The sequence below is a fragment of the Mytilus trossulus genome, chromosome 12 (genome assembly GCF_036588685.1).
Source record: "Mytilus trossulus isolate FHL-02 chromosome 12, PNRI_Mtr1.1.1.hap1, whole genome shotgun sequence".
Lineage (NCBI taxonomy): Eukaryota > Metazoa > Mollusca > Bivalvia > Mytilida > Mytilidae > Mytilus > Mytilus trossulus.
In genome coordinates this window covers 11,949,059-11,970,795 of record NC_086384.1, presented here as the reverse complement: position 1 = coordinate 11,970,795, position 21,737 = coordinate 11,949,059, and the positions used below count along the sequence as shown (strand labels likewise).

The 21,737-nt window shown below is 31.2% G+C and overlaps 2 protein-coding genes across 4 annotated transcripts; one reads left to right on the top strand and one right to left on the bottom strand.

Moving 5' to 3' along the window:
- The first annotated feature begins 1,281 nt into the window (after window positions 1-1,281).
- LOC134693226 (uncharacterized) lies at window positions 1,282-5,129 on the top strand. Its single transcript, XM_063553967.1, has 2 exons — window positions 1,282-1,421; window positions 2,739-5,129. Exon 2 carries the CDS (start codon window positions 2,750-2,752, stop codon window positions 4,961-4,963), a length of 2,214 nt encoding a protein of 737 aa, XP_063410037.1. The 5' UTR covers window positions 1,282-1,421; window positions 2,739-2,749; the 3' UTR covers window positions 4,964-5,129.
- Window positions 5,130-6,807: 1,678 nt separating this feature from the next.
- On the bottom strand, window positions 6,808-19,477 carry LOC134693161 (plasminogen-like). Of its 3 annotated transcripts, none has more exons than XM_063553872.1 (7): window positions 19,230-19,477; window positions 13,842-13,907; window positions 13,351-13,368; window positions 12,444-12,650; window positions 10,828-11,085; window positions 8,991-9,017; window positions 6,808-7,497 (listed from the first exon to the last, which is right to left on the bottom strand). In XM_063553872.1, the coding sequence occupies exons 2-7, from the start codon at window positions 13,891-13,893 to the stop codon at window positions 7,232-7,234; spliced, it is 828 nt and encodes a 275-aa protein (XP_063409942.1). In that variant the 5' UTR covers window positions 13,894-13,907; window positions 19,230-19,477; the 3' UTR covers window positions 6,808-7,231. The 3 variants fall into 3 exon arrangements, with proteins under 3 accessions (XP_063409942.1, XP_063409943.1, XP_063409945.1); XM_063553873.1 differs by lacking the exon at window positions 19,230-19,477 and adding an exon at window positions 18,176-18,232; XM_063553875.1 differs by lacking the exon at window positions 19,230-19,477 and adding an exon at window positions 14,088-14,135.
- Between the last annotated feature and the right edge of the window lie 2,260 nt (window positions 19,478-21,737).

The following is a 21,737-nucleotide window of genomic DNA, read 5'->3' as shown; positions in this document are numbered from 1 at the left end:
AAATATAAAAAAAACCATCACCCCCTCCTTTTGCCAAATACTCCTTGGAGAAAGAATACCAACAAAAGAAAAAGAAACAAACAGAAAAGATAGAAATGTAGTGATCCTTGATATCGCAGTCCTTTTTCTTCGACTGTTAGCACGCTAATGCAGCTTACGTTTTCTAATGCGTAACCGAGAAATCTTTAGTATCTTTAAACTACTGCAAATCATCAAAATAGCTTTCATAAAGGAGCAACCACTTAACTTCAAAAAGGGGGAAAGGTGTTTCTGAAACAGATTTTTTTACGCGCCAATGTTTTTATTCAGTTTTTTTAGATACTAGTATTCAAAAATGTTTTTCAATATTTAACACTATAATGTTTGGGAAAGCTCTTGATCAGAATATTTTTTTTAATCCTCTGTATGACCAGATTTTTTTTTATCAAATTAGGGATCTGAATATTTTTAAGGAAAAATCCATTTCCTCCCCCCTCCTTTTTGAAGTCAAATGATCGATCCCTAACTGCTTGAAAAGTTGTCCGAAAAAATTGTCTACAATTCTACGTAATGAACATTTAAATACAAATGTGAACAAATCTTGATATTACATTACCTGATTACATTAAACTAATTGTAAACATGTTAACTGTCCATGGCGTTAGGTGTGATCACGGCCTTAGCTGAGTTGTATTCTAAAAAGAAATCATTGTAAAATACAGAAACAGTCTATGCATCTGGTATTGACAGTCTGGTTCCTTTGTTTAAGCCATTAAATGTATTTGATTTTGCCCTAGAAAATATTGAAACAAGTCAATTTATCGTTTTTTTACAAAATAATTGGTTGATTCTTTGTATGGGGATTTCTCGATCAAGGCTAGAGTTCAAGTTGGACCATTTTAGCTCACGGACTAGCTAATACGTAATCTACATCTTTCAAAATACTGCTCGATCACTTGATGACAACAATAACAACATGACAATATCCGGGGAATACACTCGCAACGAGAAAAATAAATTCAATATGCAAATATCCGTCTTTTCTTACTTATTATTACAGCTGTATATGAAGTTGTAAACACTTGGGTTATAGGTTACATCCATCTTATATTGAACTTTGAATTCATTAAAGGATAACAAAATTTCGAAATACATTTTAATTTTTTTTGTTCTATGTATTTTTATCTTTCGGTAATAAGATACTTTAAAAGGAAGTATAACTATAAAAGACTTCAGGATTTCCCAGTTTGTATTTACCTTCCGTTTCTATATTCGTCTATAAATATAATAGATTACGTCAAAAATAGTCTTAAAAGAAATTTAATGCGCAAAATAAGTATAATCAGTATTTTCCTTCAAGATTTTGACTCGGAACTAGAAAACCTGTTGTCTCCATAAGTGAAGATATATTTATCAAACAGCATTCGGATACAAAATTTACAGTAAGTAAACAGTCTAGAATTTTTTTTTTATTAAAAAAAACAAACAAAATGGCATCGATCAAAATTTTATTTTCAAGATGCTTCCGCTTCGAACATAAAAAAATACCCCATCTCTTTAGTTTGGGATATTTTTGCTACTCATCACCTATATAAAAACAAAGTTGTAATGAAATTAATTGGTAGACCTTCTTCTTTTTATTCGATTATCAGAAACAGTGTTTTTCATAGAGTCAATTATGTCTTTTTAGTAGGAGAGTAATTTATTAGGGCAAACAACTTTTTACCTGGCATTACAATTACTGTTTTCTTAGACTCAGTACTTAACTCGACTGAAATTAGTTGGTGGTATTCTCATTCAGAGTTAGTGAAGTTTAAACGAATTGTTTTTTCATTACAAATTTCATTTATGACACTATGAGTTATGACTTTATAATATGTACAAAAATCAATAAAAAATCGATTCGGTTTGGCCCAAGATGACTTTTAAAATGTTTTTATCATTGAAAAAGCTCCAAATTATTTCCCTTTGGTCAAAAATGCTATTTTATTGCATTAAAATTTAAATATCTTCTTTTACTCGTCAGTGACCTATATTTTTTATTATTGTATTCAAAAAAAATTTACTTAAACTAAATATTTTTTTTTAAAGTTTAGCGATTTCTGTAATTTAGCTCTTTTTTATTTCGATATTACCTTTATTTCTCCTATCAGTTCAACAGAAAAAAAGACTGTTACAAAATGTATGGTTCTTTGGCAAGCAGATTGTGAGCGCTAATGAACGGTGACCCATTTTTTTTGTATTTCATTTTTCTATTAAGTATATGACAAAGTTCATTTATGCAAAAAATATAAAAAAAAAATCCTATATTAGGAAATATAAAGGCAACAGTAGTATACCGCTGTTCAAAATTCATCAATCGATAGAGAAAAAAACAAATCCGGGTTACAAACTAAAACTGAGGGAAACGTATCAAATGTAAGAGAACTACGACACAACAGAGACACAACACACATAGAAACAGACTACAATGTAACAATGGCCATTGTCCTGACTTGTTACAGGGAGAACAATTGATTTAGACCCGCAAGCCCCATTAAGGTCAATTTCGTCTACCTCTCAAAATCTTGTTAGACACTATAGCAAGCAAGCTAACTAAATATATTACCTTTAGCAACACACTCAATGCAATCGACTGTAATATAAAGAGGATTAAAATATGTTTATTTTGAGAAATCCTAGCGATGAGCTCTTTACTCTTTACTTTACGACATATTATATGATACAAGTTTGATAAAAACTATAACTTATCTTTATAGAATTAACGGATATGGATGATACTGGGAGTTCAAACGACGAGAGAAAGCAGACATTTTTATTGATAAACTGCTTAAATTTAAATGGAGCGTCCAAGGATATAATTAATTATAGAATATCTTGCTTCAAAACGATGGAGGCCATGTACTGTATTGCAAATTTAGAAAAAAGTCCAATGCGAGGTTATTTTATAGGTAGTCAAATTGAAGGCACTGCACTTATCGGTTCCGAGTCGGATGAAGATATCATGTTCGTTAATGAGGATATAACTGTTATTTGTGAAACAAATCGACATAAAGTGGATCAATTAGGAGAGCGTTTAAAAAGAACGCATAGTACAGAGGTTAAATCACACTTTCCAATTGGTGTTATTATAGAAAGCGATGAAACACCTGGATATGTACAGATAAGAGTTGTTGACGCCAAAACATACCACCCATTAACAAAATGTGATATAAATCCAATATCACATCTGTGCTATACTGATTCCAAGGGCTTTCTCCTCATAAGTACAGAAAAACTTAAAACAAAAATTGGAATTGTTGCTTCCGAAAGATATAGGAATGGTCCCGCCATGACAGAAACATCTACTAAAGAGTTTCATTCTTCAGACCTTGTTTATGGACTCTATACTAAAGCTTGGCCAAAATCGGCGGATGAATGGCTATCAAGAAAACGAAGATATCTATGGCCACCGACGAATGTCACAAAGCGTGTTGACGACGGTTGTTTTCTTGTTCCAACTGGGTCTTCTTATGAATCTGAAACAATTTGGAGACTTTCGTTCGTTCAAATCGAAAAAGAAATGGTTTGGACTTGGTCAGCTATGCAGTATAAGTGTTTTATGCTTCTAAAACTTATTAAAAGAAATATATTACAAATAGTTTTACCAAATGTCATATCATCGTATCAACTAAAGACAATAATGTTTTGGGTGTCTGAGGAAACGGATCCATTGTTTTGGAAAACAAATAATATAAGAGAATGTTTTTCTCGATGTCTGAAATTTCTTTCGGAATGCGTACAAAACGAAAATTGTCCACACTATTTTGTCAGAACAAACAACCTTTTCCGAGGAAAATTAAATAAGAGGCAAAAAGAAGAGCTGATAAGTATTTTATCTCGAATTTTACAGAATTTTTGGACTGAGGTGTTTAAAATCCCCTGTCTGTGTAAAGTAAGCGAAAACCTAGAAGAAGGAGAAATTGAATGCTTCGCTGATGTCCTGACAGCAACATTGCGACATCCAGCATTATTAAATGAAATAATTAACTTGTATTTCAGTGTTATCATTAGCTTAGCCACATCAGCAATGAAGCCAGCCTTCAAGTTCCTCAGGAAAAACGACATCGATAAAGCTATCGAAAGACATCATGAATATCGTTTGCTTATAGCAAGATTTTCCTTGACAGATCCAGAACATCTTGAACTTGAGCAACTTCTAAATCGTTTAATCGATATAAGTTTGGGTTCACAGTTGAATTCGAAGGCCTGCAAAACCGAAAATAATATAGAAAAAACAAAACTGATACATGAAGCAGAAATGTTATTAAAACGTGGCATCAACATAGACACTGCATCAGGAAGGCTTAAATTGGCAACACTGTACTTCTGTCAAGGCAAATATAGAAGTGTGCGAAATCTTATCAATGAAGTTTTGTCCACTGAAGGAGTGTTTCAATTGAACGGATTTGAGCCACAAAGTCCGAATATTTCTCCCGCCTATGCTCTTCGAATTATTTCTGAACAACCATGCCTTACATCAACACTACGAGACCATGGGGCTTTGGAATTAGTGTTTTTACCATCAGAAATCAACTCGGCTCCAGATCCCATTAAGTTTGAAATACACAGGGCAGTACTAGCAGAACAAGAATGTAGTCTCGATCATCCACTTAGTTGGGCTACTTTTGATACTGATTTTTATGCATTGCTGTTGAAGTTTCTTATTCTGCACAAGCAAAATGAATATGAAGAAAGAAATGCTACGCTTGCAAAACTTCGCGAATATGTAAAAAACACTAATTCGTTTCATAATAGAATTTCTGCCATGAATGTTGTTGGATACTGTCTCCAACTAGTAGGAGATGTTCAATGGGCTCTTGATGTATATCTAGGATCCCTTGTCTTGTTAAAAACTCACAATTCGGCTGCATGGCATCTGGCGCTTCTTGTGTGGAATGTATACAACTCATCCAAATTGTTAAATGAAAAAAAGGGAATTTGAGTACGCAATTTTCCCTGTGATTGCAAGGATTTTTAGTTAATATAATTAATGCCACTGCTGGTGGAGATTTATTTCCCCGATGGTATCACCAGCCCAGACATCAGTTGTTGTGCTGACATGAATTATCATTGATATGGTTATATTTATTAATTAAATGTTTACAAAATTTAGAATTTTTGAAATAGTAAGGCTTTTCTACCGGCATAGATTACCTGAGCTGGATTTGGCAAAACTTTTAGGAATTTTCGTACTCAATGCTCTTCAACTTTGTAATTTACTTGGCCTTTTTAACTTTTTTGGATTCGAGCGTCACTGATGAGTCTTTCGTAGGCGAAACACGAGTTTGGCGTATATTCAAAATTTAGTCCTGATATCTATGATGAGTTTATTTAATAACAATTTTAAGATTTGAAAATATCATTTCATTTTGAATACACGATCTACTGTTTCTTTCAACACCGTACAGGTGTCAACATTTAAAGGACGCTACTTAGTATGTGTGGACCTTCAAAGACCTATCACAGCAAATGTATGATATTTGTTTTTCAACTTGTATTATTATAGTGATTGTTTCGCATTGTAGAATTAAATGGATCTTATAAAAAAGAAGATGTGGTATGATTGCCAATGAGACAACTATCCACAAAAGACCAAAATGACTCAAACATTAACAATTATAGGTCATCGTACGGCCTTCATCAATGAGCAAAGCCCATACCGCATATAGTCAGCTATAAAAGGCCCCGATAAGACCATGTAAAACAAGTCAAGCGAGAAAACTAACGGCCTTATTTATGTAAAAATATGAACGAAAAACAAATATGTAACACAAAAACAAACGACAACCACTGAATAACAGGCTCTTGACTTGGGACAGGCACATACATAAATAATGTGGCGGGGTTAAACATTTTAGCGGGATCCCAACCCTCCCCTAACCTGGGACAGTGGTATAACAGTACAACATAAGAACGAACTATAAAAATCAGTTGAAAAAGGCTGAACTCATCAGAAAGACAAAAAATAAAAGTGGAAAAGTGCCTAGAAAATTTATGTTTTTTTTATAAAATAATAGGCAAAAATATGACAATTAGAAACAAACAGTCATTTAAATAAATTATTTAAGTGTTCAAAAATTAATTCAGCAAATGTGGGCATTGTTATAATTTTGTCACCATCATATTGCCCCATTATTTTCAAACATATACGACAATGAACGCATTATACCCTTATTTCCTATATTTAGTCACTGTGACCATATTGACAAGCTCACATCACCCACAAAAGTTAAACTTTGTTACTTAAAAGATCATTTACCTTAGGTTTGGTTGAAATTAAAGTAAAAGTTTCAGATGAGAAGATCATAATTACAGAATCATTTGACAATTTAAATGAACATGGAACGTAGATTTATTTTGAAACTCTGGTCATTATCTTCTTTTTTTTTCATGGAACAAGACAATAAATGCATTTACTCCAAAGCTCTTCTGACTCATTGCATCTTTGCAAGTTTTTTTACAGACCGATAAAAACACACACTTTACACTAGTTACCATTTCGAGGGATAACAGACAACAACGATCGTCAACACATGGCAAAAGCTATACAGCAAGCAAGGTGAGCTAAAAATTACAAAAAAAATGGAACAGTTGAACATCAAATGGAAAAAATTGAAAACAATGAACACTACCATTGATCAAAATACAAGAAAACACAGGTACGATCAAAAGTAATAATACTAATAATACAGAAATACCGAATATACACAGCATAACATACTCTTTTTAATTATTATCCACAGAAATTTAAAATACTTTATTCAAACATGAACATACATACGAGAATATACTAGAAAGCGCAAGTTTATCAATCCCTAATACTTTACAGGAAAATCATTATCACGTGACTTTATGCTGGATAATATGTAAATGCATCGTTCTTTGAATTGTTGTTATACTCCTGGTTAGTCAATCAGTTTTATCTTCATTCGTTGTATAATGTATTATCAATATCGATGCTGTTTTGTTTGTCAATTTTTTCATAAATGTCGGTAAGTAATAACTCTTTGGAAGCATTGTTTTTTTAAAGCAGTTGCCTTTCAAAACTTTTGGCCGACAAATTGTCTGTGATGGTAACTCAAGAACTCAAGACGAATGCATTGAAATGATTAAATACAACCTTATTGCCTCTATTCAAAGAATACAGGTACACTTATAACTGTAGGAATAAAAAGACAAACGTTATCACTAAGCTTGTGTTCCAACATCTCTACAAAAGCATAAATGAAGTATGTCGAATAAAGCATTTGTCTGTTCCACTGCATAATACATAGTTTCCATTCATGTTAAACTCGTACAAAACACATCGATTTACAGTAGAATCGAATGTATATAAATCACATAAGGGATTGAAGTTACATGTCTCAGCACAGTTTAATTTTGATCTCGTCATATGTTGATACAACTGTAAATAGTTTGGTAAATCTTTATCCGTCTTTGAATAATCACGGCTGGCCATTTGTCCTCCTTTTATCGCTGTAAAAACAAAAAGAAAACGTGGCTATGTCTACGAAGAAAAAAAAAACTACACTATGAAATATGCATTTATACATGTGTACAAAAAACCACTATGACATTACAAATATCCAGGGCAAATAAAAATGACAAAATTGGCGCCTTTCTTTCTAAATTAACCGTTGTATTCGTATATGCCTTTTATTAATAATGTTTAAGTTCGTTCCAAATTCGTATAATGTCCTGCTTTTTTTTCGTGTGTTTAAAAAAATAAGATTTAACGCATGTTTAATGACATACATGAAACAGGGGAAACATACTTTTACAGTTGCCCTGTATAAAACGTAGCCCAAAAAGGGTGTTAGGTTTCCAGAAGCTGCTTTATCAAATACGATAAAAGATGTATTGCATGATGAGGTAATATTTTCTGTACTGCGGATTTTTTTAATAAAAGAAACGTTTCACTGTGATATATGAACTTTTTGAGACTGAACATTAAATAAACAATAATCACAATCATTTATATTTATCAGCTTCAAAATGGAGAAACAAATCTGTGATTTTATAAAAGAAAATAAGATAACGAAGATTAGGATGATAATGACTTTTTTCTCTAACAATATTCCGTTCCATATTGACATCTCTCCGAAAATATATTTCTATTGTTATTCCATATTAAGTCGTAAATTGCGAAAGTGATGGCCTATGAAATATATAGAATACATCTGCAAACATTGGTATAGAGTGTTAACAAATGGAAGCATACACTATTACAAAATGCACAAATTATTCAAGCTTTACTCGAAAAACATAGAGTGCAATTGACATAACTATATAGACACAAAAAAGTTTTAATGATATTGACTGACTAAACAGCCCTTACACGGTCGGATTTTGACATAGAAATGACTTTGAACAACAATCCGTTGTCTCAACACGTGCCCAGATAATCTCCACTTAAAGCAGAATCAAAACCGTAATATGAATTGCCCTATGCAAATCGTACAAACTATATAGGTGTAATACCACCAAATCATGGTACGTCACATCCGGTTGCATACAAAAGTAAGCCTTAAAAAATATTCCCTTGAATTTGACAGTTGTAGAAAATTAACCCTGCATTTCAATGCACTTAAATTTTTCTGAGTCGTAAATATGTATGTTGGATGTCTGAAAGCATCTTTCTTTTTTTATTTGATGGTCTTATAAAATATTTTGGAACGTTGAGGTTACATAGCTACCAAAGCAGGTAACCAGTAAATAATAGTGTAAAAATTGGGTTGTTTACTTCCGGTGATGATAATTTTCTTATATGCAATGAAATGTTGTGTGAATTTTTCACTGTATCACTGGAAAGGATTAAACTTTACACATGCAAAGTATTTCTTTGGTTGAAATAAAGGTAAATACTGTACATTTTTTTTAAAAGTACCAATTTAACAAAGACTAATAGGGAAAAATCAATGGTGGTATTACACCTATTTATATATGCGAACTGCCATAATTGAACTTACCACAATGTCCATAATCCATAGGTAGTCCTGTAAATATTCAAAGAACTTTATAGTATACCCCTTTTGACTGGGTGTGCGGGTAATAGCAAGTTTGTTGTCCCTGATACAAACTATTGCTCGAGGCAAAGCCGAGAGCAATAGTTGGTATGCGAAGGGACAACAAACTTGCTATTACCCGCACAACCAGTCATTAAGTGTTTTATTATACTGAACAACACAGTCGTTAAGTGTTTTATATATATATATAACAAATAACTAATTTTTTAAATGTGTATATATATCATCTGAAAGAAAAGAAAAATGTCACACAACTGTATTTGCACATGATGAACTATACTTTTTTTATGATTCGTTTTGTATGTTTTGCAAAGCATACGTCACGAAGCAGAGTAGTCAATGACTTCATTATCGTCCAATGAAAAAAAAGCATAAAATAGTACGGGAAAGATGATTATGAAACTATTCACCGGGGCATTAGTCTTTGAAACTATTGACTGGCAAATGGTTCTGTGGAATGAAATAGCACAACTATTTCATTCCTTTTTATATAGAAAAAACGTACTGAGGTATAATAATGGTTAATATTATAACACATTGTTGATAGCTGTTCCGCTAAACCCCTATTTTGACATTTGTATCTATGATGGTTTTTTTGCACACATCGTTATCAATATAATGGAATGTTATGTGACTGTCATTTTAGTGAGAGGTTTAGCTAGCTATAACAACAGGTTTTATCTACGATTTTCTACATAAGAAAATACCTGTGCCAAATGAGGAATATAACAGTCGTTGTCCATTCGTTTGATGTGCCATTTAATTATGCACTTATCCTTTTGAATTTTCCTCGGCGTTCAATATTTTTGTGACTTTTTACATAAAACTAACAACGCTATCCATCACCAGTATTAATAGGGAGACTCATTAACCGTTTTATCCAGGTGGCCTGATTGCATTCAACTCTACAAGTTGATATGTTATAAAATGATCATGTTAAATACAAATCAATTGATTTCGTTATTGTTTAAAGTTACTAAATGTAGCTGTTTGTTTGGTAATGTCTGGAAAGTTTGAATTTTACATATTTGAAAAATAGTTTTACTAAGATAAAATGTAGCTTAACTGTATGTACTATATCAGCAGCCTCCTAACACAGAAGTTGTGAGTGTGTGTTCTGCACGTAGCAAGTGTGTTCGATTCGAATCTCAGTTTTTAGAAGTTTAAGTTTTTATACCGAAGGTCAGTGATTCACTCTATGTAATCCAGCTTTCTCAATCAATAAAAACTGGCTGCCACAAAATAGTGGCGTTAAACACAAATCAATCAAGAAAGTCGACCCTGCAACACGTCATGTATCTAAATTGAGTGTTTTGCCGTGGTGTGTGTACTTTTCCGTTTTTGAAAATATTGAGCATCTGTTTTCCAACTGCATCGATTTTTTTTTATAGTAACATTCCCTTCTCCCTCTGTATACCCTCGTAATATATCTTTATTTAATTGCTTAAAATAAGAATAAGAATAAAAAATATTTAAGTCAAAGCTGTGTCCTTCATAAATAATCAAAATCAACAGAATAAAAACAATATAACTCCAAGGATATTAAACAACATGCTAAACGAACAATACTATTCAAAATCATTGAAAAGTTTGATAAAGAACTATTAATATTAAACATTGAATAGCAATTTCCATTTAAACCACGGAAAACAAAATCAATCAGATAGTTTGACTTTAATCAAGATAAGTATAGAAAAATGGACAAATTCCATTTTTAAAGTATCCTGCTGAAAATGAAAATACAAATCTATTTAGCATTCGACTTTTAATACATCTTTACCTTCACACTTCGTTATTTCACAGAATTCCCAGGTAACGTCTGGATTAGTGGTATAACACCATGGTTCACCACGTGCACCCCCTGGGTCACGACAATAGTTCATTGCCAGATCGATATCAAGGTCAGGGAAGTCAGAACTAACGTGAGAATGCACGTGTGGTGATTGTTGATTCCATAACTGACATGGCGTCCCAGAAAATCCACAACTACGTGTTCCCATGTATGTCTTCGATAATGTTTCGTGGTAGCATTCAGTTCCTAAAATATGTATTATGAAGACAGTATTTGAACATTTTGACATCTTTTGACGGTTGGTGTCATTGGATTGGTGTTGCTTTGACGTACATCCCTGTTCTATTTTGTGTGTCGTAAACTGTTGTTTGTCTTTTATACGTTATTTGTTGATATTATTCTTTTTTTTTTGCCATGTTCTTGTCATTTCGTTTGTGAATTATTAGTGTTAATGTACCTGTGGATTATATTGCCTCTCTGCTTCTTACGGTCGTTTTAGATTATAAATTACATCGTTAAAAACTAACATATAATCATTCATGTAAATAAAGCTGACAGCTACAGTTTAAATATTCTACTATTCCGATAATGTTCTGACGTCTGACTTTTTTTTCTGCAACTTGCTACAGACGTTCTAAATGTGCCGTCAGATAGGTAATAGTTTTATTCTAGAATCTTAAAAAAAACCAGATTCATTGTTTTACATTGTCATTTCGGAGCCTTTTATAGCTGACTATGCGGTATGGGCTTTGCTCATTGTTGAAGGTCGCACGCTGACCTATAGTTGTTAATTTCTGTTTTGTTTTGGTCTTTTGTCTTCTGGATAGTTGTCTCATTGGCAATCATACCACATCTTCTTTTTTTATATCCCGATTTCGTCCTTTTTGAAATTAAAATCTTCCATAACTAATTTACAAGATGCAATGCTATTCAATACTAAGGCTTTTCTACCTCAGGCATAGATTACCTTAGCTGTATTTGGCAAAACTTTTAGGAATTTTGGTCCTCAATGCTCTTCAACTTCGTACTTTATTTGGCCTTTTTAACTTTTTTGGGTATCTATGATGAGTTTATATGTTCGTGGTGTTTATTCTTTAGTTTGCTATGTTGTGGCATGTGTGCTATTGTTTTTCTGTTTGTCTTTTTCATTTTTAGCCATGACGTTGTCAGTTTATTTTAGATTTATGAGTTTGACTGTCCCTTTGGTATCTTTCGTCCCTCTTTTATACTTTGTTTTTGTTGTGGTCTTGTAACTGTTGGAATTCGAGTTCCATTGATTCGAAAGATTTTCGTGCTCGTCTTGTATACCAAATATAATGTCCTGTATCTTTCTAATGCGCGTCTTGTATACTAAATATCATGTCCTGTATCTTTCATAATTTATTTACAAAATTGTTTCTTTTGTGAAAACGCCGTTGCAAATCTATGTGCAAAGCATGTGCAGCGAGATTTAAAACGAATCACATAGCTTACGCGGTATATTAGCCATCAGAATATCATTTTAGCTGCTTTGTATGGTCATTCAGGATATTATGCATATGTCACTATCTATTGCAAATTCAAAATATGCTCTTTAACTAAGGAGACAAACTATATATACTTACGAGCGCAGGAAATATATCCATCTGTCCATCCTTCTGGGGTACATATTTCAACTGGACAGAACTTGAAACCAGCTACGGATTGTTGCAATAATCGAGACTTACAACGCAAAGTGATATTTGAACCGTATTTTGTATAATAGGGTGGAATTGTTTGTAAAGTAGCACAGGTATTATCTCCATAAAATTTACCATCATGTACTGCACAGTCTAAAACGATAGATAAAGTATTCATCATAAACAAATCAAGTGTGGGTAGAATCTGACTTCACATTTAAATTTTAATTAAAATTGAAATGAATAAGAAAAGGATTTTTTCGGGTTATAATAAAATAAGTTAAATTTGATTTCTAACTAGAATAAAGTAATGGTATTTTACGTTATGAATTTTAAACCTTTGTGAGGAAAGACGAGAAGACAATGATAAGGAAAACTGCTAATACAAATAGTTTGAGGGAATAGTAAAAGAATGTGTGTTGATATATTAAAAAAATAAGGGTGTGTGGTTAGGTCGTTAATGAAACAACTATCCACTAGAGACCAAATGAAGTAGCTATTAACAATTATAGACCACCTTCCAGTCTTCAACAATAAGTAAATAAAATACCATGTAGAAGGCTAAAAGAAAAGAAAAGCTCTCTGAACAATTCCAGAAACAATATTTAATAGAAGTTACATATATCAAATGTGTGTGAACTTGTCGGATATATACATGTTTATACTTAAAGTTACTTAAAACGTGTACATACAATCATTTACGATTCTTAAATGATGAGAAAGACAAAATAATAAGTGTGACATTGATATGCAAAATAGTTCAAACCAACGGACGGATTTGTTGTTAAACGATTATCGTGTTCGTGTTTATATCTTTGCTGGTAAAACCATTTTTTTTATGCTTGTATCTTACCTTGTCCAAACACTTTACCTGTAAAAATAATATTATAAAACATTATGCAAAATAAAGATAGGTAAATAGTTTAAAGTTGCAGTAGCTTCATAGAAATTAAAGTTTTAGGAGCTGATACAAAGTTGACAAAAACACCAGAAATAATTATCCAGAAACTAAATACACTCATTAATACCGTACTTTGACCTTTAATTGTTTTCTTTCACAAATGTGACTTGAATGTAGAGTTTAATCATTGGCACTCATACCACATCTTTTGTTTTGTATTTGTCTATGTATTCCAGCAGTAAAATTTGGACGTTCAACGTTGCATACAAGACCGCAAACGTAATTGGTTCAGTTAAACGTGTATTTTGTTGTATATTCAGTTAGGAGATACAGTTTAACGAAGATACATTCGCGTTGATAACATTGAAACTGTATCATTTTATAATTAATATCAATGTAATTAAACGTTATGAGTAAACAGGTTTATCAAGATAAAAACTTACGAACAAAAACAAGATATATCCAAAACACATGTAAAGTCCTGATATAATCCATGTCTTTTTATATCACTGTAAGAAAACATAAAATAGTTATATATATGATGTGAAAAATATGAAATAGAAGTATGAAATTTAGAACTTATATTCAGAAGTATCGCAGAAAACATTTTATCATCTCATTTTCCAATTAGAAGGATCATATTCATATTGAATCTAATTGACATTATATAAATGGCTGATATAACTGACCGTATGATTTTTTTTAGATATTGAATATTACACAAAATTGAAGCTATATTAATAAGGTATAAATAAAACACTGAATTCAAAGGTAAATTCAACAAGTAAGAAGTCCGTACAACGTGAGCTCACAAAATCAAACCATAAGCTTTATCTGCCAACGAAACGTCATGTTGAATAAATGAAAGATGAAGTGTTTAAACAGATTAATTAGATGTTTATGTTGATTGACATGTTATCAAATTGTTTTATAATTTAAATCAATATTGTTCCATTTTAATTTGAAATTCTATAAAAAGAGCATAACTATCATTCCGTTGAAGCCACTTAAACATGTCTTAGAGAAGACAGTTAATGTCAGTCCTGTAGTACATTTGAAGAGAAGAATTATTTTCTTTTGTGTTGTTAGAAAATCTCAACCATAAACCGGCTTCAATCCTTTACAGAACATAATCCATAAAAATTGTATAGAAATTCTTAGAGATTTGGATGATAATGCAAATTGAAATACACGTTTTAACCATCAACTTAAATCAGGGAGAGTGTATAAGGAGTTGAGTATTCCTTTATAAAACAATCGTTATATCTAATGAACTGAACTACTTATCAACGATTACAAACTATCTTGTCATGATTATATATTATCATAATCTTGTTTAAGTATACATTGTATGCTTTTGTCAATGATTGAATATTATTTCTCATAAACTACAAAAAATTGCATAGTACAGAGAATATATATACAATTACATCAAATATTGAAGCACATGTAAATAATACAAACATAAACATTAAATTACAAACTAAGGAGTGACCCTCACATTTAAAATTTTTATAAATCTACAAAGTTTTTCAAGAACAATTTAATTATTAGAGCTCATCAATTGTTGAAATTTATAAATATTTTGACGAAGAGTACAATAGTATATATGGCGACAACCCCTTTCTTTCTTGATTTAGAGCATTACATGACATGTCTTGTCATTCGTATATATTTGCTATGCTATGATTTGTTTATTTTGTTCCTGATCAAAAATATGTATTCAAAATATTTAGTGTTTTTTTTTAACTAAGTTGTATCAATTAGTGCTTGACTGACCTGGTATTACCATAATGTCAATGTTAACTTTATCTTATACATGTTATAGAAGATCTAGAAAAAAACATAAACATGAAAAATAGGTTAAAATTAAAAAATAACATTTTATAAGATAAAAACGCCTAATTTTTACCCGGTCATTTTATAAGATCCTTGAAATCATCATAGGCAAATAATGAATAGTACAAGATAAAGGCGTCCGGTTTTTAAGAATGTACCCGGTCTCAATAGTAGTTTTACAATGGAGACTTAAAGTTTGATCAAAGATTAAATCAATTAGATATAATAAAATCAACGGTACCAATTTTGTTGCACCAGATGCACATTTCGACAATACATGTCTCTTCAGTGATGCTCGTGGCCAAAATATTTGAAATCCAAAGCATATATAAAAGATGAAGAGCTCTAATCCAAAAGGTCCAAAAAGTATAGCCAAATTCGTGAAAGGAATCAGAGCTTTGCATGAGGGAGATACATTCCTTAATTTATAATAATTTCTAATATTTTGCAACAGGAAATTTTAATAACACAAAAAAACCTTATTTTCATGCCAGTACCGAAGTACTGGCTACTGGGCTGGTGATACCCTCGGGGACTAATAGTCCACCAGCAGAGGCATCGACCCAGTGGTAGTAATAAAATCAACGGTACCAATTTTGTTGCACCAGATGCGCATTTCGACAATACATGTATCTTCAGTGATGCTATCGAAACAATACTGCAAAACGGTATTCAAAATGAAGTTTATACAAGTACGAAATGTATTCATCACAAAGACATAGATAGGGCTTGGTCTAATAAATATTGAGCTGGAAGTAGATTAGTATTCAATATTGGTTAAGCAAACTCTTCCGGACCAGGCATACCATATTAAACCTTTAACATCTATGTAAAGATAGATACAAATAGAATAATGGGTACTTTCGTTTTTGATACTGACTCTATCATGTTGAATATCAAGACGAGCCTGTTAGGGCGAGTTGAGATATTCCACATGATATAGTCAGTATCAAAAACGAAACTACCTATTATTCTGTTTATCAGTAGTTAAGACGTCACACAATGTATTGCCTAATATTGTCAGTGATACAGCCAGTACGTTGATACTCGAAAATATTAGGCTGTAAGATCAAAGGAAAAATTTACGAATTACAGATAAACGAAGTTTATTTATCAAATTGTATATAATATTTGCATAAAGGAGTAAGTTCGGTAAGTGCCATATTTGGCCCCAATTATAAAGTTCATTGTTACAAGACAATAAATGTTTTAAGTTGCCTTAAAGACATGTGAGAAAGTTAAACAGAACTGTTTTTGTCAAAGTTTAATTCTAACACGTTGATTTTTACATCCCAAACAGGTCAAGATAAGGGATTTTAACCAAATTAAGGACCAGGAAACATAGAGCGCAGGCGTCGACAAACTTAATATTCAAACAAGATATGTGAAATGTCTTCATAAACATTATTTCAAAAGATCTTTGTTGGCGATGTATGCGCTCTATGTTTCCTGTCCAATAATCTATGGAAATTTACCCATTTTTATTGATTTTTTGGTGAAAAATCAATATGAGTACAACTTGTGACGTCATAATGAAATGCAGAATCGTAAAATTTTCAACAAAATGGCTTATTTAATATCTAGTCACTGTATTAGCTATAATTTATTGTGATATTGGTCAATAAATCCGAATTTGAAATTTACGCAAAAAACAAGGGGCCATTTTAGGACTTTACCGAACATACTCCTTTATCTGTAACAGTAATTTATTGAAGGGAAATAACTACATGTCTTTTTATTCTAATCAATTTTAATCCATTTTAATTTTGAAATTCAATACAAAAGATCAAACCATTCCGTTGAAGATGTCTACAAATTCCTAGTGGAAACAGTTAATGTCAGTTCTGCAGAACATTTGATGATAGAAACATTTTCTTTTGAGTTGTAGAATAAACCTCAACCGTAAACTGGCTTTAACCGTTTACAGAAAATAATCAAAAAAAATTGTATAAAAAATCTAAATGCTTTGAAGGTAATGTAAAAAAATACATTGTTTACCATCAACTTCAAACAGGTAAAGGGTATAAGGCGCTGAGTGTTCCTTAATCAAACGATCGCTATGTCTAATGAAAGGGACTAGTTATCACCGATTTTAAATTATATTTTTATAAATCTATATTATTATTATTTTGTTTACGTATACATTGTATGCTTTTTTGTTTGTCATAAGTATATGTTTGCTATGTTTCCCTTTGTTTGTTTATTTTGTTCCTGATTATATAAATTATATATAAATATTGAAATAATGTTGCAAAAAAGTATTCAAAATGCATTTGATACGAGTACGAAATATCTTCATCATAAAAAATAGGGCTTGGTCAAATATTGAGCTAGGGTAGATATAGTAATATTCAATATTGGATAACCCAACTCTTCCGGACCAGGCATATCATATTACACATTTCAAATCTATATAAAGGTAGATAAATGCAAAGTAGATTTATCAAATGGTTCACGATATTTGCATAAATGTATTAATCTATAATTTATTAAAGGGAAATAACTACGTTCTATAAATATCAAATATACATATCAATACAAATGCAAATGCAATTAAAATGAGTAGGTATGATTAAACTAAACAATGTCTATACTAACACGTATATTATATTATTTATATTTGAAAGTACTGGTTGGTGCCCAGTGAATCTAAAAATGTTAAAATGCTAAGATATACTGTACTTGTTTCGAAATAAGAAAACAAATTAAAAACCAAACGATACACATAGGTTGAATTCCGTACGGTTGCCTAAAGATGTTTTCATCCACTTTATTTGAATATTTTTAGATAGTTGTCTCATTTGCAATGTTTTTATAAAGAGATATTGAATGTTATTTGAACATATATACACATGGAAAAAAGTATTGAAATTCAAATTAAATAATATAAAATATAATTTATTGAAATAGAACTAGTTAAACATTATTTTAATATTACCTGAGTTTAATCAATAAATATGCAGATACTGTACTCGTAAACAATAAAACAGATGTTTGTATTCTCATTGTTTTCAACACTTTAAATAACCAAGTTATCAATAATGAAGTCATGTGATTGACACCTTGTTATTGGTCATCCACAACTCATAACTGCAGCTCGATGGCAGATAATCAGCATGAGAGAAGCTGCGCTCAAAGTAATAATTCTTTGGCGTATAACGATCAACAATGATGTGAACAATCATCTTAAGATTAATTTTGAAATGTCTGACATTGTAAAATTCGACTACAGTAAAAGTTATAAAATGCATGTTTTTGTACAAAAAACACTTCATTTTGATATAAAAACTTTGGTTAGGGCAAAAAAAAAATGTTATACCTTTTATGTTCGTTTTAATGCCAATGTTATCATTAACTACGTTTCAATATCATTTTACATTTTTATTATATTCCATCCAAAATAAGAGGCTAATCTTTCAAGTTTTAGAAAATCAAGGTGGTGCAATGCTTTTCCATGTGTTTATCTAAATAGTTAGAACAAAAACATATTTAGAACAAAAAAAGTATCTTTATCTGTGAATATTCTTATCTGTTTCAAAATGATTTGTTTAATGTTCTCACCAACAACATCGCCAGTCTTCGTGGTATATGGTGTCTTATTGAGAAATGTTAAGAACTAGCACATTCTAAATCTTACTCAGTTGTAGAACAGTACAAGTATTTATATACGTTGAAACGTTTACAGTCATTTGTTCAATTTGAATATGCAGTTCTTTTGCCATTGAATGTACAGAAAACAACGTCACTACATGTACTACTATATTTCGCCTAATAGATAGAAGAAAGTGGTATGAGTGCCAATAAGACAACTCTACATCAAAATCACAATTTGTAAAAGTAAATTGATTTTCTTTTTCATATTGCATGACCAATTACATAATTTTATATATAAAAAAAAACTGTTTACGCTGTTATTTACAGGAAACAATTAAATAAATATTGAAAATATTTGCTTGAACTATTTTAGCTTATATGAATGTGTCTTACCTCACCTTTATATAGAGGCGTTCCAGTCAAGTTTTGTAGAAAAGAAAACAAAATGCCGTTGTAAAAACACGAATAGGTGATTTAATTAAAACCTCTTAATGTACCATGTTTACAGTTACTGTAGTAAACGGAGACCACGCACTTTTTTTCTTTCTCAAAACTATAGAAAAATTCAAAGACTATTTCTTGCTATTTAAAAAAAACATGATAATACTGCATTTTGTATATTTGTTTTGTGTCCACTCAATACATCTCCGTGACATTTTTGTTTTGAGATTTCAACAACATCTGGTATGAAGAAACAGTTTTCGCATGGCATGACAACACTTAAAATAATTACCTTAATGAAGTATCGATTTCACAGTTTTTAAAAAGTGATTAGTTTTACATACTTATGTATAGTAACATGATTTACACCCAACAGTACAATATATATGATCTGTCAATAGGACCAATAATAATGGCACATCAGAAAAGTACATAATTTTTTTTTATAAAAAAAATATTATTATTTTACACAAATTAGGGAGCATTTAGAGCTACGTCAAATCTAGAAACTAGTTGACGTACATTTTTTGATAAGGCATGTTGAGATTTCTTTAAAAGGTGTAAATTGTTTCATATGATTTTTTTCGATCTATGTTACTAAGTATTTCAATTTTTTGGTAATACATTCTTTTAAATTTTCATGCAAGTCAAGGTAAATTCAATATTGAATCAAACAAACCTTCATTTGACTCACTTAAGAATGTGAAATGATAAACTACCAAAATACCGGTCCAGTAAAGCTGGATATGATTATCCTTATACAGTCTGTGTTTACTCCTATTAAGTCGGGTTTGCTAGATTTCCAATTTCCTTTTCATTTTTTATGTTTATATTTACAGTTTTGAAAAAAACAAATTACTAGAATATTAATTTTTCATTAAAGATTTTGTATTTCCGACTTAATTTCCATCGAACATTAAATAGTGATTGTGTTATTTGATATTATGACAATTCTTAATGCCCTCTAAGTCTTCACCTCCAATCGAAAACTATTCATCAATTTCTCGTATTTCATTATTATTTTAAAAATCTATCGATATTTCCCTGAGTCTCATGTTTCTGCAATTAATCATCGGTAAGTAAAGGTATTGGATTTGGATCATCCTGAAAAGAAGTTAGAAGCCCTTATCAAATTGCTAACAAGCTTATTTATAAGATATTTACTTGCAATCTACGCGATAAGTGGTACAAATGTACTGGTTTTTTTTATTATATCCAAAGGCCTTATGGTGTACAAACCAACACCGACATATAAAAAAAGAAACATCAAAACAACTTAATGTAAGTATCAATAAATATTTCGGAAAACAGACATCCTGTATCAGAAGGATTACGATGTATACTGAATCATAACAATCAATTCTGATTGAACTATAACAAACTTGAAATTTATACAATTAAAACCGCACACAACAACGCTTGCACAATTCTAAAATTTCAATAATGACCTAGGTTAGGTTTTTACAACAGTGACTGCGGTATGGGCTTTGCTCATTGTTGAAGGCCTTACGGTGACCTATAGTTGTTAATGTTTGTGTCATTTTGGTCTTTTGTGGATAGTTGTCTCATTGGCAATCATACCACATCTTCTTTTTTATAAATTGTAACTTGGATGGAGAGTTGTCAAATTGACACTCATACCACATCTTCCTATATCTTTGAATAATTTGCAACTGGACGTGGAGCAAACACCAATACATCAATAAAATAGACAAATGTAGTAACCGGTGTTCAAAAGTTATAAATCGATTGAGAGAAAATAAATCCGTGTAAAACCAGTCTCTTTTTTATTTTCATATCTTACAAAGTCTCATTCTTAGTCTTTTTGTGATTTTCATTGCAACTTTGGCACATGCCGTCTCTTCAAAAGTTTATAAAAATGTCCAACACTTAAAATTAACCACTTTTTAATAGGAATATGGCAACACATATGAATATAACAAATGAAAAGTTTAGAAACAAATCAAAACACCAAATGATATAATGTACATACAAAACAAGATACCAAAACATATATTATAACGGATTACAAATGTGTCGAGGTTTGTGATTGGATAACAACACAGAGATGTCAGTGTATATTCAGGAAACTGCCGGGGTATATACGACGTTTTTATCCCCAATTGGAACCTCAAAAACGTCATCATAACACCGGTTACTAAGTGACGTAGTCAAAAGCTATCAGACTGTCAGAGGCTCACAGAAGGAAAATAATGACGTGCTTCAGTCAATAATACATTTTTGATACAAAATCACGCAATTTACACTTTTAATACTTAAATTTAATGTTAAAAGTGTTATTATAAACTATTACATACACGAAAAAATTATATCCACAGCAAATAAGAAAATCCTTCGCGTATGCCGAACATATTGCGGTTTTCAACTTATATGAACAAAAACCGGTACCTGCACTGGAAAATAACATTAAGTCAGGGGTAATCCGTAATATATGTGTAATTCAG

Excerpts from the sequence above, each read along its gene's own strand:
- LOC134693226 (XM_063553967.1), top strand. The coding sequence starts at position 2,750 with ATGGATGATACTGGGAGTTCAAACGACGAGAGAAAGCAGACATTTTTA.
- LOC134693161 (XM_063553872.1), bottom strand. The coding sequence starts at position 13,893 with ATGGATTATATCAGGACTTTACATGTGTTTTGGATATATCTTGTTTTT. Across the intron at positions 9,018-10,827 it reads TGAAATAACGAAGTGTGAAG|GACTACCTATGGATTATGGA; the intron begins GTAAAGATGTAT and ends GAATATTTACAG. Across the intron at positions 7,498-8,990 it reads TATGGATTATGGACATTGTG|CGATAAAAGGAGGACAAATG; the intron begins GTAAGTTCAATT and ends TTGTTTTTACAG.